The 22,221-nt window shown below is 35.1% G+C and overlaps 1 protein-coding gene across 4 annotated transcripts in view; it reads right to left on the reverse strand.

Annotated features, from left to right (window-relative positions):
- Positions 1–1,375: 1,375 nt before the first annotated feature.
- Positions 1,376–22,221, reverse strand: part of CEPT1 (choline/ethanolamine phosphotransferase 1) — a 36,620-nt gene continuing 15,774 nt past the window's right edge. For 3 of the 4 annotated variants that reach the window (XM_082655366.1, XM_082655365.1, XM_082655367.1), the window contains exons 5-9: positions 10,710–10,794; positions 4,046–4,177; positions 3,407–3,565; positions 2,790–2,915; positions 1,376–2,192 (exon numbers count right to left, since the gene is read on the reverse strand). In XM_082655366.1, the coding sequence (XP_082511492.1) occupies positions 2,073–2,192; positions 2,790–2,915; positions 3,407–3,565; positions 4,046–4,177; positions 10,710–10,794 (622 nt within the window). In that variant the 3' untranslated portion in view covers positions 1,376–2,072. Of the gene's footprint in view, positions 2,193–2,789; positions 2,916–3,406; positions 3,566–4,045; positions 4,178–10,709; positions 10,795–17,616; positions 17,702–22,221 lie in introns of all 4 variants that reach the window. The other variant, XM_082655368.1, reaches the window with a different exon arrangement.

Raw genomic sequence — 22,221 nt, forward strand, 5'->3', positions numbered from 1 at the left:
CCATTGATATGATGCGGATGGTTATCTAGAGCTGAAGGAAGAGCACACCAAATACCTGAACGTCTTCCAGATTTCCTTTACACTGAAAAAGATTCTAGAATCTCAGTTTGTAGCTTCAGCCCACTAAAACCTAGTGTGGTGTAGGAGAGAACAATGGATTAGGATTCAGAAGATCTGGATTCTAGTCCCCACTTGGAAAAGGAGTAACTGTTGTGACACTGGTATGCCATTGAGCTTCTCCAGACCTCAATTTCCACTGTAGGTAATTAACATTTGCTCTGTCTATCTAATATAATAAGACAATGAGGTAACTTTAGTTAATTATCCCTCCTTCTTTTTCCTTTGTCCTAGCTTGCAACATTTGATCCGCCCTAGCATTTTTCTGTATGTACTTCTCTACCCCAGATGCTGGAGAAGTTGCTAGCAAGCAAAGGCAGTGAGAAACTTCCCCTTCCTGCTACATTCTAGCAAAGAAATGAAAGGTTTCACAGTCATTGCTAATCAAGATTACATGGAATTGATGAAATCATTAAAAGTGCAAGGAAGAGTTCTGGTTGCCAGGCAAGGCAGCACAGCTATTGTGTATCCATGATTATGGAAACAGGGTATAAATAAAAATCAATAGTAAGATACCTCATTTTAGTCAACAGCTTAAACCTTTTCCGCTTGTCTCCCTCTTCATTCAAGCAACTGAACTATATACAATGGAAACAGATCTGGTTTATAGTTACTGAGGACACCTGGTTTTCAATTCAAACTGTTGTACAGATACAGAGTAGCCAGAAAAGGAGAGTGCAAATTTTCAATAATTGCCTAGAGAGGCCCAAGCCTCTCTCATTAAAAATCTGGGGGAAGGGTTTGAGATTCCTAGACCAGGTGACTATTAAACCCCTCTGGACTTTTAAGATTATGATTCTGTTTTCTCAAAGGGAAAAAAAGATTTATAATCTCAAGGGTGACACAACCACAACCAAAAAAATCTACCAAGAGGGAAAATGAACATAGCACTCCTGTGTTTTGTTTTGTTTTGTTTTCCTTTGCGGTATGCGGGCCTCTCACTGTTGTGGCCTCTCCCGTTGCAGAGCACAGGCTCCGGATGCGCAGGCTCAGCAGCCATGGCTCACGGGCCTAGCCGTTCCACGGCATGTGGGATCCTCCCGGACCGGGGCACGAACCCGTGTCCCCTGCATCGGCAGGCGGACTCTCAACCACTGCACCACCAGGGAGGCCCAGCACTCCTGTGTTTTAAGTTAAACAGTTTTATACAAAATAGAAAGGTCACAGGACACATAATGATGATGTAGCTGACTGAATTTCCTCATTTATTAAAGAACAGAAATAAATTTTGCTTAAAAATTTTAAAAACGACATTAAAACTTAGTTTATCTTTCCACTGAATAAAACTGAGAAGAAGACTGGCTTTCAGATCATATATTTATTTAAAAAAATAAAATGGATCGACAAAGTTACCACATTATTATGCATGCTAACAGGATTTCCCAAGCCCATGAGATACCATTTCTTGAGCAATAAAAAAAATGACTTCCTCAATAATGTAAAGATAGGAAACCTTTCAATCCAAATTCAAGATCTTTATCACTAGGTTCCACCTCACAAGATATATCTGTGCCACAAGCTGAGCTCCTCAGTAAAGAAAGCTTGAGAAGATACTAAACAAGGACGTCACTAAAAGATGATGATTTGTTAAAATTATAAAGCAACCATCTTTTGGCCTGCAAATATTCTACATTAGAAATCTCCACCACTGGGGATCTGCTCCCCATGACAATTTTACTATGAATCCAGGATAATTACAAACACATGGCATTTTTTTCTTGCATGCTTTCTTGGGCCAACCCTGTTTGACAACATGTACAATTTACGGGATGGAACTTGAAACTCCCATTCTCACACAGGGATAGTTAAGGAGTGTTACCAATAACAAAGAATAAAAGTTATATATAACGTTGGTTACTATAAATTATATTTGTTCTTAACCACCCCATTCTCCTTAATATGTTCAGATCCTTTCGGGCAGAAAACATGAGTTTCCTATAACATCAATTACATCATTAATGATGATTAGAATGAGCTGTAGAGACCTTGATTCTGAAGACATGTATGTGCAGGTGAGACGCAATCTGATTGCAAACACTGACACAGTAGCGAATCAAATCAAAGAAAGAGAAGACCTAAAAAAAAAAAAAAAAAGATACTATTAGATTCTCAGGAATCTGCTTAGGCCATCCCTAAGATTCCTGAAAGCCAAGAGGAGAGGCTTCTTTCTTCTCTTATTTTGAAATTTACCTTCAATTCCATAAAATTTAATAACTCAATTTCCTCAAAGATTCTTCCTTTACACCAAGGAGCAACAAACTTAGTGAATATTTTAGGCTTTGTGGACCATACTCTCTTTGTCACAACTGCTCAACTCTGCCACTGTAGCATGAAAGCAGCCACAGACAATACATAAATGAATGGCCATGACTGTGTTCCAATAAAACTATTTACAAAAACTGGCCATTGGCCCACAAGCTGTAGTCTGCCAACTCCTGCTTTACAGTTAGAAATATGGAATTTATGAGCCAGGATGTAGGCAGGACTAATAAGAATAATACAAAAAATGACTCAAAGATGAAGCCATGAGGAACTCCCACGAAGTCCCATAAATGTGGTTTTCTAGTATTCTAAATCATTACAATTATACGATCTGTCTCTCAGGACTGGCCCACTGAAACAGAAAACAAGTACCCTTCAAATCATGAAATAGAACACAGTACAAAACTTACCAGGGCTATCCAAAGTACAATATATTCATCAATAAAGCTGTTAAAATATTGGTCCAGAAACAAAAGTGCTGGACCTATGAATGCTGTGTCATGCAAATGCATTTCACTTTTAGTCATGTGTGCCACCTATGAATAAAGAGAATCGGTGATGTAGGCAGGCATTTCCATATTAAAGCAATTGTGAGCTACACAGTAAATCAGTATTGTGATCAAATATCAAGTTTCAAGAATTCTTTAGCAATATCTGAACTTTCAAAACTAAAACAACAACAAAAAGTGGGTGTGAGAGCTATACACCGAAGGTATATACCATGCCAACTGAGTCCCCCTAAATATGCTTTTCACAAGGAGCCTTGAGTGTACAGAATGAGAATGAAGAATGAGAATGAAGAATGTGGATAGAAAGAAGAGTTGTAGAGGTTTAAGGAGCTTCTGGTAATCTCAAATTGTAGCTTCATGTAAGAGTAAAAATGGCTCCCATATTGACATCAAGAGATTTTGATTAGAGGACAGCAAACTCTAGAACTGCTTAGGAAATTATGAAATGAAAACTATGGCCATAAAACCAAAATAAGATGAAAGTTAAAAAGAAAACAGACAAAAACTCTGGTGCTTACCACAAGCTTATTGGTGATTTTGGCAGATACAAAACCAAATGTCAATATATAAAGACAGGGATGCTTTTCAAAAAGCTGAACTGCTGATTTCTTGTAGATCATTGCAGCTAATGTAATTACTGATCCAATATGGAGAAAAGGAGAAAGGACACTTGTTCCCTGTACAGAGTAAAGAGAAGTGAGGAGTTAGTGGTATTCTATACCGATTTGCTTGATGGAAGACAGATCAACTTGAACTTCTAAGAACCTCACGGTGTCTGAGAGCCAGCAGCTTTTATAACTGAATACCAGAACAGCTAAGGAAAAGCAGCAGCATGGATTAGTTAGGCACAAACTGAGGATTTTACCTAAGAGGGCAGACATTTTACAAAGCAGATCGCACTTAAAAAAAAAAAAAAATATATATATATATGTGTATAAAAGTGTGTGTCTGCATGCACAAAAAATATGCAAATAAAAGCATATAAATGTATACATGTGTAAATAAAACTGAGAAGTTTCAGGGGTTTTTTTAAGACTAAGTGGAAACTCTCAATTAACAATGATTTTAATTAATTCAAATAACAATTCAAATGAAAAACAAAGTGACTACAAAACTAAGTCCTAGCACAATCACTGGAAATCTTAAGAAATACTTACTGCTATCGTTGATCCATTTTTTCCAACACCACCTGTGAAGATTACACGGAAGTAATTTGTACAGGAAAATATGGTCCCTGCTACAGTACAAAGCGCAGGAAAAATTTTCATTTGAATATTCAGCACTGGAATCTTTAATGGGTAGAGAGAGAAAACAATTAATATATATATATAAATCAAAATAAGAAAACAAAGCAAACATTTGATTCATATTCTGATATATTCTCCATTCCTTCTAGTTTAGTAAATACTTAAATTGATGGAAGTTTCCCTAACCTTTCCATTATAAACAATATAAAGTCTCAAGAAATGAGAGACTACATAAAAATTAATCTGACTTCTGATACCAACTTAAAAAAAAATAACTGATCCAACTTTATTAGCTCGTGTCATAGCTAAATAAGGTTCACCTAATGCATCCCAGAAATCTCGCAATAATGAACCAGGCTATCTTCTGGCCTTTTAATAAAAGAAGTGTACTTTTCCTTTATCTTTGTGCATTTTTTGAACTCTACTGCTAAATCTGTAATTCGTTACTAATTGTTATGAGAGAAAGCATGGAGCATAAAGGACTAGAAATATTTGCAACTAGATTTAAAAAATCTGCAAACTAGAGAATTCCCAATTCCAAACTGTTAGAATACAGCCAGCTAGTAAAAGTAGAAAGCAACTAAGAAGGCATTCATATTCAAGGAGCTTCTGTAATCTCAAATTGTAGCTTCACATAAGAGTAAAAACAGCTCCCATGTTGATGTCAAGAGATTCTGATTGGAGCAGAGCAAACTCAGGGACAGGACGAAAAATATGTGAAGCACACCCAAGCAGGTACAGCTCTATAATTGTGAATCCGAAACTTTAACATATGTTTACTTTTCAGAAGAAGTAAATAATAAATTTTTACAGTATATGAAAATATGAATTGATTTACCTAAAGTAAGGGGGGCTGAATGCTTTGAGATCATGTATCTAACCTTGTGAACACAATATACCTCATTTAAAATTAAATACACTTGTATAATACTAAATCCTAAAAATCATTTAAGATTTTCTTTCTTTCTGCACATCTCTTTTTAGCTTTTCTGAAGTCTCCAATTTTGTCCAATATGGACTGAAAAGAAAGGAATAGTAAAATGATAGATTCTATTAAGTGAAACAAATGACCCTAGGAATAAGATTCCAAAAGCCCACAGTAGTTTAATAGGCAATGAGTTCTTACAATGAAGACATTTTAATCAGGGCTGTCTACACTTTTTAGGGATGCCATCTGCTTACACTTTTAAAATCAAATAAGAATGTGACACTTCTTATTTTTTGTATGTATAAAACCCTGGTAAAATTGATAGATATAAAATTTAATGTTTAGCTACTCTATTTCTTTAAAACTCTCAAGAACTCAGTTTACTTACACAACTCTACGACCTCTTGCAAAACTGCAGTCTAAAAAAACAGGGAAATCAACAATTCAAATTTCAAGTTGTACTGTGGCAGTGTTTAATTTTCTAAAATGAAATAGGTCAACTTAAAAATTAAGCCCAGAACTTCACAGAGCATCTTAAATTGTCTCCTTCCTTCTCTAACTGATCTCCAAACCCTACAGTCCAAACTCAGAGCTTGTTTTCAATAAAGGAGAAAATCAACACCATGGTTGCTTTGAACTCCAAGAGACTTTTTTGCTCCAGTTCAGAAAACTAAGGATATTACAATCTAAGTCTGATGCACCTGGCTGAAATTCAATATTCTGTCTAGTTTCCTTTTCCCTCCAAAGACAAAGGACCTGTCTGGCAAAGGAGGAAATACTACACTCACTTAGATTTCAAAAGAAGTGAAGCATTAATCCATTACAGGGGCATGCCTGTATTAAGGCCAGGGCACTAAACAAGTGCCAACTCTAGTGTAGCAGTAATCTGTGCCACAATTGAACTGCATTGCATCACAAATGTGTTTAAAATTTGGTGAAAATGCTTTAGGATCATGGAAATTTTTGCTCTCTGAAAGAACAAAGGATAAACAGCAACATTACGAAAGCCAGGCAAATTAGTAAATGGCTTGGACCACAAACCAAGTAAGCAAGCTATAGACGTAGGGGCAAAGAATCATAAACATTCTTAGGGCCCTCTTCACTTCTGTCATATATGATAGCTACATACACCAAAACATAAGCTCCTGAATGTAGGTTTATGTTTGAATTGATTTTTAGAACCCTGGATATTGTAGGTGCTCAGTATAAACTTATCAAATAGATTAAGATGTTCTCCCTTTCTCTCTCTACGTAGAATGTCTTTTTTTGAAATACTACCGTATTTCAAAATACGTGACACACCTTGCCGTCACGTTAAGAAGAAAAAAGGAAGTTAGCTACAACAAAATGAGGCAACATGAAGGGAAAGCGGAAGTCAGAGGAACCCCAAGTCTCACCAGGTGATCATTTAAAAATCAGCACTGATCAATCACTTTTAAAAAGTATTAAAATTATTGCCATTTTCACCTCACACTCAAGATCAAGGAGGGTGGACACATTGTCCTTCCCAATCTTTCTTTCCGTCCTCAGCCTCCTGGAACATATCCAGGGTGATCAAAGTGCATCCACTCTATAGAAACAGCCAGAAAGCTGTACTAAAAACACTTTTATCTCAGGCCTACTCAGAATGTCAATGGTCTTTGAGACTGGGAAGAATAAGAACTCCCTTGGGTCATGGTGTCTGCTCTACAGCTAGGGTAAAATCCTCTGGATTCATGCCATAAAATTATGTAGCCAAATAATATCAGTTTAATGTAGTTCATTTTTCAGAGATTAAAAAAAATCTTAAATTCTCAGGTGTACCAGATTAAATGGACACAGATTTTGGTTTAATCGTTTGGATTAATGCAGAGTATCAGTTACTAAGCTGTTAGACAAGTTTTCTTATGAGCATAATAAAATATTCTTACAGGCTTTGTAAATTTCAGCAGAAACAGAAAGTATCATTTTGAGATTAGATACTTCCTTCCAAAGAATGTGGGAATGCCTGTTTATAATGTCTGATTTAGTTAAGTATAAAGCCACTACTTAAGTCTTTTAGTTTAAGAATGAGATACAAATAAATTACACTATATAGCACGTCTTCAGTTCTACCTAATGAATTCTGAAACTTCACCTGTAGTAACACCCACCATTTGCCTTAACTGGATTCCAGAAGGTGTCTCCTGGTTTATTACACGTTTAATCTACTACTACTTTTTTTTTTTTTTAATTTTTATCTTTGGCTGCATTGGGTCTTTGTTGCTGCACATGGTCTTTCTCTAGTTGTGGCGAGCGGGGGCTACTTTGTTGTGGTGCGTGGGCTTCTCATTGCGGTGGCTTCTCTTGTTGTGGAGCATAAGCTCTAGGCACGCTGGCTTCAGTAGTTGCAGCACATGGGCCCTAGAACACGTGGGCTTCAGTAGTTGCAGCACACGGGCTCAGTAGTTGTGGCTTGCGGGCTCTAGAGCACAAGCTCAGTAGTTACGGCGCACGGGCTTAGTTGCTCTGTGGCATGTGGGATCTTCCCGGACCAGGGATCAAACCTGTGTCCCCTGCATTGGCAGGTGGATTCTTAACCACTGCGCCATCAGGGAAGTCCTCAGCTACTACTTTTAAAAGAATCAAACGTCAGTGAAAGTAACTGTGAGGGGATTTTATGGGTCCCTTCCAAAGTGATGACATTCTTTTTTTAAAGAGTTATATATATGATAGAAGATAGTTCCAAGACATCCCAAAAGGATATATTCTTTTAGGGAAGTAATACACAAAAAAAGTCTTGTTTTTTGCAATATGTAAACCATATACTAACTTTTGTGCATGAAAATAATTTCTTTCCGTAAAAAAGGGCGGGGGAACCAAAACACAAACCATGCACACACAAAAAACCCAACCAACCAAAACCAACAAAAACTAACTACAACCTTTGGTAAAAAAAACATCTCTTTGGGCTTCCCTGGTGGCGCAGTGGTTGAGAGTCCGCCTGCCGATGCAGGGGACACGGGTTCGTGCCCCGGTCCGGGAAGCTCCCGCATGCCGCGGAGCGGCTGGGCCCGTGAGCCATGGCTGCTGAGCCTGCGCATCTGGAGCCTGTGCTCCGCAACGGAAGAGGCCACAACAGTGAGAGGCCCGCGTACCGCAAAAAAAAAAAAAAACAAAAAAACCCCCACAAAACTCTTTGAATTAAAAAAAAAGGCAAGAAATGGGTAATCAGTAAGCAGTAGATAGAAATCACTTACCTTTGCAAAACAGCTGATTTTCTAAAATCAGCTTTAAGAAGACATTTGCACTGTTTTTGTTTGTTTTTACTATAAAGTTGCTTTCTTAAATATGAGTAAAAGTCTTTTAATGAGGATTTGGAAGGCAATTTCCATTTCATGGCCTCAACCTCAAAAGAGATAAAAATTTCACAGCTAGGCCCTAAATATCTTCTCTCCATTTTGGCACACAAATAAATCAGAGCACTGCATGTAGTAGTCTTTCCTGAACTAACACAATGCAATTCAAAACAGCATATTCAGCAATGAGCCCATAGGGCCAAGGATAAAGAAAAAAAGAAATACAGTGGTTTGGAGTCAATTATGGGAATCTGTACTGAAATCTGTTCAAAGAACCCAGAGTATTTCTCTAAGCCTCCGAATATCACCAGAGAAGTCCAGTCCTTTCCTTTTATTTTAATGATGGTAACAGTAGAACCAACGATGCTAATAATGAGACAGTGGCCCGTGAATCTCTTTCCCTACTGCAACCTCCATTTCAGTCTTGGATCTGAGAGTTCCTCAGATTACTTTTTTAAAACATATAATAAAAAAGAATGATTATATTATCTTAATTGTCAATAAAGATGATAAAATATTTGATCCTTTTAAAAGAAAAAAAAATTACATGTTATGTACATGTATAGATTGTGTATATAAATTCTAATAAAGAAAGGTGACAAGTTTACCTGAAGCAAATTTACTACCAGGCACCACCTAAAAATTATGGATATGTGTATAGCCTGCGTGAATACATAACTGCACTGAAAACAATGCTTTCTGTACCTCCATGCTGATACAGATAATTAGGGATATATACCTGATGCTGACTTGATTTTGGATGATTAAGCCAGAAATCCCATTTTTTTTGTTACTGATATGCTGAAACATTAAAGGTAATTTATATGTGTGTAAGATATGCAAAATAATTTTGGAGGGGGAGAGATCTTGGTATAAAACACAAAGCCTATGAAAATAATAATATAGTGAAGAAATTTAAAAAAAATTAAGTGGGAGGTAGGCTTTAGGCTTTATTACCTAGTTTCAGGAAAAGAAAATCTCTTCTTTCCTTCTTCTACAGCCAGATTGTTTAAAACTATTAACTATTTAATAGTTTTATAGCTATTTATAACTGCTAACTATTTAACCTACACAAGAGCAAAAGTAATAACATTCTAGTGAAATCCAAGATCTATAGATATAGATCTATATGTATACAGTGTGTATGTATCTATAGACCTCAGATGTCACTAGAGACAGTATTGACTTTTGAGACTAATGTGTAAAAAAAGATGTGATTTTGAATGATATTATGTACATGAATGAACAGTTTCAGAATTTTCCTGGCTGACTATGGATTTTCTTTATTCCTTCATCTTCACCCTCCTCACAACACTATCCTCCCAACAAAAGGCATTAAACAATTTCTGGTAATAGATACTTAGGGAAGCATGTTAATTACACTTCCTTAAGTATCTAATTTACCATCATAAAGTGAGTTAGGTAAGGGAAAAATCTTGCTCAGTAAATTTCCCTTATACTTTAAAATTAATCTGATTTTTATGAACTGTGTTTGTTTAGGAGTAGCAAACATGCCAACTGTAAGAGCAGCAACAACTTCTATTGAGGGCTCATTATTTGATAGGCACTGGTCTGAGTGCTTTACACATACTCATTTAATACACAAAATAACCTTATAAGACAGGTACTATTATTGTCTTCATTTTACAGAGAAGAAAACTAAGCCACAAGAGTTGAATAACAGATCAAGTTCATACAGTAGGCAGTGGAGCCAGGATCAAACTCAGGCAGTCTGGTTCCTGAGACTGTGTTCTTGGCCCCCGTATTATATATATTATATTCGCTCTTTCAGAAGTTTGTGGAAAAGAACTTGTGTTTGTAGGGGTGACTGTATTTCAAGTCAAGTTGAAAATCAAGGTCCTGGCTTGTGAAAACAATCCTAAGGCACTGATTTCAATAAGCGCTTACTCTGTTCTTGGGCCAGAGTTAATTTACTACCAAGATTTGTTACTCAGCTTTAAGCATATAACGGAGAAATTAGTAGACTCATGTAGCTCAGAAAGAGAATAAAATATTTAGTTTAATCTTGTCATTGGTTAACTTGATACACTACCTGCTGTTTCCTCAGCTGTAAAATAGGATGACAAATAATAATTCTGATAGCCTTCAAAAATAACCCTGAAATGGACCTACTGTACAACATAACCCCAGGTAGTAAAATTCACTATGCCCTAAAGAGAAGTTTGTGTCCTATCATTGCTGTGACTTTTTGTTTTCAGAAAGAATAAAATAATTTTACATATCATCCTTTAACTGGATTATACTATATTAGAAAAACACAAGCAAAAGACAACATGCATTATATGGGATACACAATGTGCAGAGTTACCATAGATTGCCAAAAAGGTGGTCCTCCAATCACTGCCAGCAAATGCATGATTATTATGAAGATTTGCACTTCAGTCACATCAATTCTGATTAGGTACAAAAAATCCAAAAAAGCAGAATTACTCAAAACAATTTCAGGTTAATTATTTGCAAGCTTAGCAGCATTCCTCTATCATGCACAATAGAAAAAAATCTCAAATATTGAGGAAAGGGGAGAAGGAGGTGTCAAAAATTTGTTATGAGCAAAATCAAATAAAATCCAGAGCGTTTTAATTTCATTTGATGAATTTCACAGAGCAATAAAAACCCCTCCTTTCTAAAGAAAATTTCTGACTCATTGAAGTTGGGCTGAAACTACAGCTTAACCTTTCTCACCAAAAAAAAAAAAAAAAAAAAAAAAAAAAAAAAAAAAAAAAGAAAAGAAAAAAGTGTGTGTGTATTAAATTTTGAATGTCAAGCAGAGGATTGCATTGTACTGCTATATAATATGAGATCTTCAAATAAGTGCTTTGTAGTATCAAATGGAAGAAATGGCGAGCTTTTACTAAAGTAACATAAATCTCTGATACCTTGGCAAAACTTACTGCCCTTTAGATATATTCATTTAATGCCTTCCATGATGTGGGTGTGAAAAAAAAAACTCACCCAATTCTCAATCAAATTCTTATGCTTATTAGGTCAACTACTCTAAGACGTCTAGAAAGAAGATACTGAAAGCAGCCAAGAATTAGCTTTGAGGTTGCTGAAAATGATCTTATAGTCAAGAAGAGACAAACCTGGTACAAAAACAGGGCAGTAGAAATTAGAAGCCTGAAAGTCTGAAAAAAGAATATGGGCATATTCTGAAGACTGAGGAGCAAAGCAAAAACTGGTGTTCCTTTCCCTCTGTAAACTAGCACTTTTTATAATCTTGAGATTGTCATTCTCAGATTACTGGATCCAAATGCCTTTTAATTTTTTTACTGATTTACGCTACAGATATGCTTGCACAAAATGTCTGTACAAGGTTATTTATTACAGCATTATTAATAGTTGCAAAACTTTAAAAATATCTCTCAATGAGGGAGTAGTTATAGAAATTATGGTACTTCCATACAGTGAACTATTGGGTAGCTTTTAAAAAAAGAGTGGGGTAGCTCTCTAGTGGTGACATGGAAAAATATCAAAGTTATATTGGGTGAAGAAAAATGCTGCAGAATGTGTATATGAACTTTTTGCATAAAAAAAGAAGAAAAATAATATTACATTTTAATTTTTGCTGATAATTACATAACAAATTTCTGGAAAGATACATTACAAACTAAGAACAGTGGGTACCTATTGGAGAGGACAGTGTGGGAACTGGACAGCTGGAGATGAGGATGAGAAGGAGACTATTCACTGCACACCTTTTTTATAATGTTAGTTTTTAAACAAAGTGAATAATTTATCTATTAAGAAGGTAAACTTAAAAAAAATTCAGTCTAAGAAAACTGATAGCAACAACAGCAAGGGGGTTCAAATCCCAGAGCAGAATAGAGCCCCCATTTCTAAAATTGATACTTCAAGCAGACAATCTATCATGTGAGCTTAAGACATGTAAGTTTTATGCTCATAATAAATAACCAGATTGAGACCAATCTCTCACAACTAAAAAAAATTATCTTTGATTGCTCAAGAATGTTTTTTAAATAGAAGCATATTAAGCTGCAAACATATAGTGATGTAGTTATCTTGATATACACATTTATTGAAAAAAAAATGGACTGAATTAGGCTCAAAAGAATCTGTAGAGCTGACCTGGTGAGTGATGTTGCCAATAAGGGGAATTACACTCAGTAGCAGACTCAGGAGACTAAGCAGGTGTCAAAGATGATCGACTCTGTCTTGGGTGGAGGAGGGTAGACATCTTACAACATTTTGCTGGATATGTGAAGTAGCCTTTTGGGAGGGGAAGGGCCAGAAGTATAGAATTACAAAATAAAAATGGAGGGAACCTCATGCAATTAATCTTTGTACCTTGGATGAATGTAAGTAAAAGAGATTAGGAAACATGAAAGATCTTTACAAAGCCCAAACTGGGATTCCTGGGAAATTTTTATGGATTAGCCTGTTTGGAAATTTTGGAAGACAGAATTCTGTAAACCGTTCAGATATTATCACTGAATTTAGATCAACAATGCCTTAATGTTAGGAGGGAGAGTCAGGGAAAACTTACTTACCAGTTGGTAGTTAGTTAAGAACATTTTTTCCTGTGTGATTATCTGATTTAGCGGAATACTCTGTACTCCAGGATAAAGCCCTCCTGCTCTGAATCATGAGAATTGCCTATCACCACTTCTAGATGTGTGGCTCTAATCTTGACTGTCAATGAAAAAACGAGCAGTGCGAGGCCATCCCGAAAGAGAGAAACTAAGCAAGCTAAGTGGGACAGGTGGCAGAAATGATTAACAGTGAACAAGAGTTAATGATTCTGTTTAGAAGAGAAGTGGTTACCTGACAGTCCATTTTTCCACCCTTCCACTAAGAAGTCTCTCAATATGGGTTGAATTTACTGTAACACATATTAGGAGGGGGCTCATTTTATGCTTTTTGGCTATGCAGGAAAGACATAATTATCTAGAGAATATTATATAAGGCAGGAATTTGGCATTTCTGTAGTCACTTGTTATTTCCAAAATAATAACATGGGTGATAATATTTCCAAGTGTTGGAACTATTTCTCTAAAACAAAAACAAACAAAAAAAACAACCTCCACAACTACACCAAAAATAAGCCCTTCAAGGGACAAGGGCTATGTGGTAGAAAACCACCTAAAACACCAGAGTGACTTTTTAAAAAAGACATGGGAAAACAAATCTTTTAACTATCGCATTAGATTTTCACAGCCTAAAAGTTTCAGAGGGGGGAAATTAGACGATAATAAACATAATTTTCTATAACCATGAAAGTATTTAAATATCTTGACTTGTATTGCTTAAATAATTTCTTATTTCTACTTTATTTTAGTATAGGTTTTGTCAAAGGACAAAAAGAACTTTCCCAACTGCTGTGGATAATCCATGAGTACTCTGGTCAGAACACACTTAAATTACTACAACAAGCCAGCAACAAACAACCCATTCTAATGGTTGTCACAGAAGAAAGGTGGAGAAAAGCAAACCAGTTGTGGAGATTGAGCTCTCCCATCTTTCTGACAGGGGAGCTGTAAGTGTGGCAGTCCACAGTGAAAATAACCTTCAACACTCATAACAAATCCCTTGGGCCCATCACTCCTTACAACATCCTAATGGTCAACTAAATAAGAGGTAAAGATATCAAGGCATCCTAAATAAATATGAGTAATTTTAACTTCAACTTGTTTAACTAAAAAGAAATAGAAGCTTTCTAGTTGGAGTGCGGATCCTAGGGAGGCTTCATCACCAGAGAAAGACAGCTTAAAAAGTTCCCTGATCAGGACAGCTATTTCATGAGAAGTACAGCTTTTAAAAGTGATTAAGGGGTGCAACAACTCCAAACCATCTAAGTTAGCTAACTATAAAGAAAATTTCTATTTTGAATGTCTCATTTTTATTTCTTAGTGTTCAGAGAGATTCCTAACAAATGCATTTGGTTTGAATTCCAACAAGACTCAGCATTAACTGAGGAATGTGAAGGGATTTAACTGACATTCTGTGAGCGTTGATAAGCATGTTAATCGTCATTTCCTAGCATTTTCAATATCAGAAATAAGACAATTTAATCTAGTTTTCATCTACATATGGCATATGCATTTCAAAGATATACTTGCAGTTAATTTGGAAACATAATTTTTTAAATTAAACTATACTTGCAGTTAATTTGGAAACATAATTTTTTAAATTAAACTATACATAATAAATATAATTTCGTTGTAACTGGGTTGGCTACCAGCTTGGTTTTAATAGAGAATACGCACTAGGGCTAGATTCGCAATGTCATAGAAATTCTGATTTGTACAATTTGACTTGTTAGCTACTATTTTAAAAGAAGCATTTTGCTTAGAAAGTCATTGAAGGGGGCTGGAGTCCTAGTCAAGGATTAGATTGCTGTTAACTACAGATTTGCAATTATTTGTAAATGGATCTGATGTTCTAGGGAACTTATACATAAGCAGAATATGGTACTCATTATATATTTTACCAGGGTGGGTGAAGTACTAGTAGACCGGAATGAAGATTGACCTAGAAATTCAACATACTGCCTTCCAATATTTTACTTTCTACCCTTCATAAGGGGCAAACTGCGCATGACAAGCTTAATGTTACTAACATTAACTATACAGCTGAGTGACAACTACGAGTATTTTAAAGTCAAGTGTTATATATAGAGAAAGTCTAAGCATCTATTTTTGAGATAAGCTGAATTATTTAAAACAGTATTATCTACCACATGAGTGACTATACAGATCTTTAGACTATCTGAGAAGACTAAAATAAAACAACAACCCACCCAGTGACTTTGAATAAGAGAAAAACAGGCAAAAGCTAGAATAGAACAAGTCCTCTAAGAGGAACTAAAGTTTAGGTCTCAAATTTAAGGGGGCAGCCTATCCTTATCACCTTTGGCAACAGAAAAATTAGAAGACAGTCCTCTCACCTCATTTAGTAGTAATCTCAGAGTTAAATAAAGGGATCATGGACATATTCTTCCTCTCAAAATAGCACAATCAATTTTGAAAGAAATCTGGAAATTATTGGGAATTACTAACACGGTCTTAAAATGTAACAATAATGATAATAAACACTATGACAAGCACTGTAGTCAGCACATAACATGTTTTACTCTTTTAATCTTTACAACTATCCTAGGAGGTAGGAAATATTACCACCATTTTATAGATGAGGAAATCTGGTCAGATAGGGTAAGTGACTTTTCAAAGGTTACAGAAATGATAAGTGGCAGAGCCTTGAAAGGAATTAGTGTTGTTCCTACACTGTGCTAAAACTCTTCTAATTTTTAGTCTGCTAATCAGCTGGGACAAACATTTGTCATACGTTTTTAACTTGTTATCACTAAGATGTCTGTATGTTTCAGGATGAAGGTTCTTGCATTCTAACACAGTTTTCCCTAAAATGGCAGAATACCACAGGCAATAGCTAACACAGGAAGTTTAGATGCTAATAAATTAAAATAATTTGGAGACAAATTACAAAGAACAACTCTTTCTGAAGCTTATATTTTCCTCTGACTTTGTAAAGAAAAAAGAAAGTACATCTGACAATTTCATTTCAATGACCAAATCAGTTAAAGCAACACACATTAAAAGCAAAGGAAAATCTCTGCAAGTTAGCAACTGATAAAAGTGAAGACAATATATCTGAAGAAAAAATGTATTTCCAAAACATTTTTCAAGATGTTAAAATGCTTTAGTTCTAGAAACATTTTAATAGGAAGGGTTCTATAAACAGAGGGTACTTTGTTATCATAGACAGACAAGGTGAAGGTAAATAATAGTATCCTGACTATTAATTTCTTTAAGAACATTGGTGGAAAAAAACCTTTTGTAAGTTTAATTAATATTAATAAATGAGCTATCAAAAATTATAAATCTAGACAACTGCAGTGAGCATAAAGCTTCAGGTCTTTGGAGAAAGTACTTTGGAGAAAGTACCAGAAAGCACTAAGTGTAAAGGAGTGCTAAAGAATGACACATCCTGAGCTATGCATATTATTCTACTCTAGGTGGGAATCCCACAAATAATTATGCCAATACATTGTAAATTCAATTGAAAATGGCTTTAGTTTTGCTCCTAAAACATGCCTATAGTACTTTTTAGTATACTCCATATTCCAAGTTTATTTGAAAACATGATGTAGGATATCCCTCACTATTGATTTGTCCCCAAAGCCATCATTACTACCACTGAATAACTGGATTTATAATCCAACAAGATACCTTTCAGAAAGAACTGCTATCAGAACTCACTATTTCTATCATATTATTGAAGCATGTTTGGGTATGGGGACTCAATGCACAAAACCTAATGCTGCCTTGTATTGATAGAATGATCTGTAATATGAACAGTTCCCCAATACTCCCTAAACTGCAAAATTTTTAAAAAAATCTATTTTTCTTGTAAATAAACCTTATCATACTAAAGTGTGAAGGATTCTGGAAAATTCCACTGGGAAACCATTTCTTAATAAATCTTTTTAAACTTTCAAAAGTCATAAGGCCAAAATTACAATTCTAATATGAAAGAAAAAAGATATTATTACTTCCTCTCTTAGCATTAATTAAGGAAATAGGTATTTACCAAAACAAAACAGAAAAAGGAGGGTATTCAAAGAATAACTACAGTAACATGAAAAGCTAAGAATACTTAGTTTTTAAAGCACAACTAAGAGAGGAAAACAGTAAACAAAACAAATAGAAGTGAGAATAGCTTCTAACATTAAATTTTTTATTTTTTTAAAACCAAGATCATTTAATAGAAGCAGAAAAACTAGTACCAGGTTTCTTAAAGAATATTAAGAGAATAAACAGAATTTTTCCTACATTACTATAAAGAGTCCTCTCAACTAACCTATCTAAGGAAAACTCTGCTTGCTTTATTTTGTTAAAAATGTAAATACCAAAAAGTTCTGTTTAATGGTGGAAAGGTATTTGTTTCAAAAATATTTCAGAGCAAAAATGTTACCAGGTACAGTAGGTAAATGGGAGAGAGAATTGTTTTTAGCATCAAATCACCAGAAATATTATATTTCAAAAAATTTTGTTTAATAGGGTGGATTTTTATTGCCCTATATCTTAAAATTATTTGTTTTCTAATAACCTGTTTGTCTGTGAAATACCACAAGAAAACTTGAATTTTTGTTTTTAAATTACTCTGTGCATGACAAAGGTGCTGTCTTTATTGAGTTCACGCCATTGTTCACTGGACAGCATGAATATTCTAGCAGTTACCGTGAAGTTCCAGAACCAAGGACCCAGGGTTCCTGTGAGAAGCTGGCATATTATAATTATGATCTGGGACTCTGTAACATCGAATCTATGCATAAGGAAACAAACATTTCAAAATAACTTTACTCAGAGCTTTTGCTAAAGAGCCCTACTAAAACAAGGTAGCAAAAATAGATTTAAAATGTAGCATTCTCCTTATAAAGACATCTAAAGATTCAATGAAACAATTTATACAGTACAATTACTATCCTTATGCATACAGGTATACTTCTTACCCAAATCAAAACAGTATAAAAGTTTAAAATTTAAAACTGTAATACACCGAATAAATGACTCATAAATAGGCAGCTGGAAACACTGGAACTAAAAATGCAGTCAATTCTTAATTACCTAGGAATGGTGAATACTACTCGCTAAATAATCACACTGTCTGTGACATAGGTCCCCTCAGTGCCAGAACCTATCCAGACTTCCCTGTGGATAGAAATGCTTCCCAGAAGCCCCAGTGGACAGTCATCTATCTATGTGCTTGAAAAACCGCTAATCATCTTATACCCTTCACTTCTCCACACCTCATCCTGCTCCTACCTCTGCTATTTCAGTAAAATTACCACATGGATATGGAAGGGGCAAGAGGGAAAGTGAAAGTATGACTTCTTTTGATATGGCCACAGCAAAAATCAAATTGGCCATTTCCTTATCCTGTTTCCTGTTTCTAGTCTAAGAATCTTATCATTTTTCCTTTCTCTTCCCTTAATTCCCCATCAGCATTATAACTACTATATTGGATTAGTTTATTAGTCGTAAAAATAGCTAAAACATCCAATTCAATGGTGACAGAAATAGAGTAGCAGTATAGAACAGGCTTCAAATAAAAACTACATAATCAAAATTAAGAACTGAGGAATGCTAATGAGATAGAAAGAGGTCCATGATTTTACCTGATGATCTGAGAGTTCAAACTACAATCTAGGTTTTACATTAATACAAATGCTGTAGTTGTTTTAGGATATTATCTATAATAATTTGATAAAATTTAAATGGGCAGAGTCCAAATGAATGAATCATTGCTGAGGAAAAAAAAACAAAACAGGTAAACTAGAAACTAAAAGGAAAATCTCTGGTATTTAATAATTCATGCGATAAATCTTAAACATTTAAAGATAGGCAGATCCTATACAGCAATTTAGTAGGAAGCTTCCTAATTCTTTTATTTTTTATTGAAGTATAGTTGATTTACAATGTTGTGTTAGTTTCTGGTGTGTAGCAAAGTGATTCAGTTAATAAAATATAATATGTATATATAAAATAACATAATATGTATATATAGTATGTATATGTTATATAACATACTTTATAAATAGATAAGTTATATAACATATATTCTTTTTCATATTATTTTCCATTATGGTTTATTATAGGATATTGAATATAGTTTCCTGTGCTATACAGTAGGACCTTATTGTTTATCTATTTTATATATAGGAAATTTCCTAATTCTTAATCCACAGAAAGTGGATTACGTATTGGGTTGGCCAAAATGTTCATTCGGGGTCTTCTATAACATCTTACGGAAAAACTCGAACAAACTTTTTGGCCAACCCAATATAACAGACAACAGTTTTTAATTACTTGGAAGTAGGAGGTCTTTGAATACTTATTCTTTAGAGGTTATTTGGATATGAAGATGAACTGGATTTGTCACACTACTAGTAAATACACAGCCTATTAACTTTTTTCAATTAACTACAGAAAAGAAAAAGCCAGAAGTTATTTACTTACATAGGAATAAATGTTGGTGGCAGGCTTTTTAGCTAATGTAAATGTGAAACCCTAGATGCATGAATTGAAAAATGTCATAAAGTGAAGATACTCTGCCTGCTATAACTATAAATAATAAGCACAGTAGAAATAATATCTATAAAAGTAATAGACTCTCAGAAGGAACCTTAGATATCATGTAATCCAAAACTCTTACGTTACAAATTGGGAAATGAGGCCCACAAAAGTCATGGGCCTTGCCCAAACTGATATACAGATAATTTGGAGATAACACTTGAGGCAAGACACACCGGCCTGAGTTCAATCCATTATAATTCCTTTCTTTTATTCTCTCCCAAAAAGATAACAAGAGTATTTTTTTTCTGAAACGATAACTTAAGAGTTTTACCTTTCACAGTGTGTAAGATTTTTTAAGACCTATGTTTTACAGAAATATAGTCTTATTGTAGATTGTTTAGGGTTTCTAAGCATTTAATTTATAAAAATGATTCTATACATACATCTACAAGTTATATATTTAAAAGTATCTGGATATAGAGGGTTTAGGTCTTAAGAAATGTGAACTCTTCCATTTAATATAATCCATAAACATTAAAAGAATATTTTACAAACGTTTACAAACGAGCTTCAACTCGTAATTCTTCTCTTCTTCCACTAACCCAATCCTTCTATGCAGTTCTAGCCTCTAAGCCCATATCCCTCCCTCAGTTTTTCACATCCAGGCTAGTAAGAATCCTAAAGGTCTAAGCTGTGTCTGGAAGGTCCCCATGAGCAGTACCCATCTCCATCAGCTCTCTACTTACTCAGTCCAGAAGCACTGTCAGGACAGAGGTCTGTCTAGCTGTGACAGGTACTGATATTCTCTGTGCAAGGCAGCTTTTAGCAAATCAGATTTTAGTAATCAGAACAAAGATATAGCTCATACTTTCAGGGAAGAAGTATCCAAATCACATTGGTTTTTTCACAATACTTGACTGTGAATGAAAATTATTTAGTTATGGATAAATTATTATGCCAATTTTTGTGCAAGCACACTTAAAAACTAAAAATAGGGACACTAGGAGACTAAGAAAAACAAACAAAATTTCTTCTTTGGTAAATATACTATTTTATAAGGTTATTAAACATATAACAACCTGGATTTATTGTATATATATTAAGAAACCTCATGATTTTTTTGTCACTCGTGTATAAATATCAAAATAAAACAATTAAAATAAAAATGTTTTAAAATAAAATTCCCAAGATGCCTAAGGCTGCTTTCCCCTAAGGAGGAACAAAACGCAAGTGATTTTTAAAAATTTCTTTTCTCAAATTATATTTGAGAATTGATCTTTCCTAATTAAATAAATAAAATTTGGACTTTCTCTTCCACACGTATAAACTTTACTTCGATATTTAAGCTACTATACATCTGCCTATTATATCTGCTCTTAAAAAAAAATATGTGAAATCTGGGGCTTCCTGGTGGCACAGTGGTTGAGAGTCCGCCTGCCGATGCAGGGGACACGGGTTCATGCCCCGGCCCGGGAAGATCCCACATGCCGCAGAGCGGCTGGGCCTGAGCCATGGCCGCTGAGCCTGCGCGTCCGGAGCCTGTGCTCCGCAACGGGAGAGGCCACAACAGTGAGAGGCTCGCGTACCGCAAAAAAAAAAAAAAAAAAGTGAAATCTAAAATGGCATTTTTAAAACTACTTTAGAAATATCTATATTATTCCATATGCTTCCATTACATTGGTATTCTGATAAATATTTCCCTAAATGTAAAGCACTTGCAGTATATTTCTATGAAGGTTGTAGCTTGCTTTTAGTTTTAAAAATAAATTCGGTGTTGCTTTAATGTGGATGCAAGATTTCAGAAAACTGTATACAGTTTTCCCAAATCAAAACCAATCCCTTAGGGAATTCCTTGGAGGTCCAGTGGTTAAGACTCCATGCTTTCACTGCCAAGGGCGCATGTTCGATCCCTTGTCGGGGGAACTAAGATTCCACAAGCTGCGGCCAATTTAAATAAATAAATAAAGTCGATTAAAAAAAATCCTTTACAATACAAATATTTAATTTAAACTGAGAAATTAAGTCCAGCTGGTCTCGATATTTCTAGATATTTTTCCACACCATTATAAGGAAGCACTACAGTTTCAGAGGGAGAGTGTGCTCCTAATCTAGTCCCAACTGCCTGATACTCTACTCCTTTGGGTCCTGCATTTTTAGCAGTCTAAGCTCGATAAATCACCCCCCCTTTCTTCAGGTGTCTTCAATCTCTTTTCTAAGTCAGTTTCTTCTGTATGTTCAAAATTTTCCCATTAAAAATACAAACCCCTTCTTCCTTTGAGCCCATGTTTGCTCCTCTGATACCTTGCTCCTTCCCATCCCAGCTACACATTTTATAAGTAACCTGTATTAACTGTGTGCTTATTTATTTTGTTCACTTCTGTTCCCTACAGTCTGGCCTCATTTTGAGTCTTGGCAGCACTTAGCATTGTTCTCTTTTGAAATTCATCCCTCTACTGGCTTTTCATTCTGGTATGCCTCCTCCTACTCTGGCTGTTCAATAATTTTCATGGGCTTCTTTCTAGGCTTGCTCTCTCTGTTTTCTGCTATTCTCATTCTATTTGGATGTCTAAAATCCCTCACATACGTGTTCTAGATAAAACTATTCCTTTGAATAGGTTCCTCTCCCTGCAGGGCCTTTCTCCACCTTCCATCCAACCACCCAAGGAGGGGAACTGGGAGTCATTCCAGTCTCTGCTCTCTCATTCATTCTCCATAACCAAATACAGACTATGTCCTACAGTTTCTACCTCTTAAGTCTCTCTCCAACCT

Source organism: Grampus griseus (genome assembly GCF_964374135.1).
Source record: "Grampus griseus genome assembly, chromosome: 1".
Taxonomy (NCBI): domain Eukaryota; kingdom Metazoa; phylum Chordata; class Mammalia; order Artiodactyla; family Delphinidae; genus Grampus; species Grampus griseus.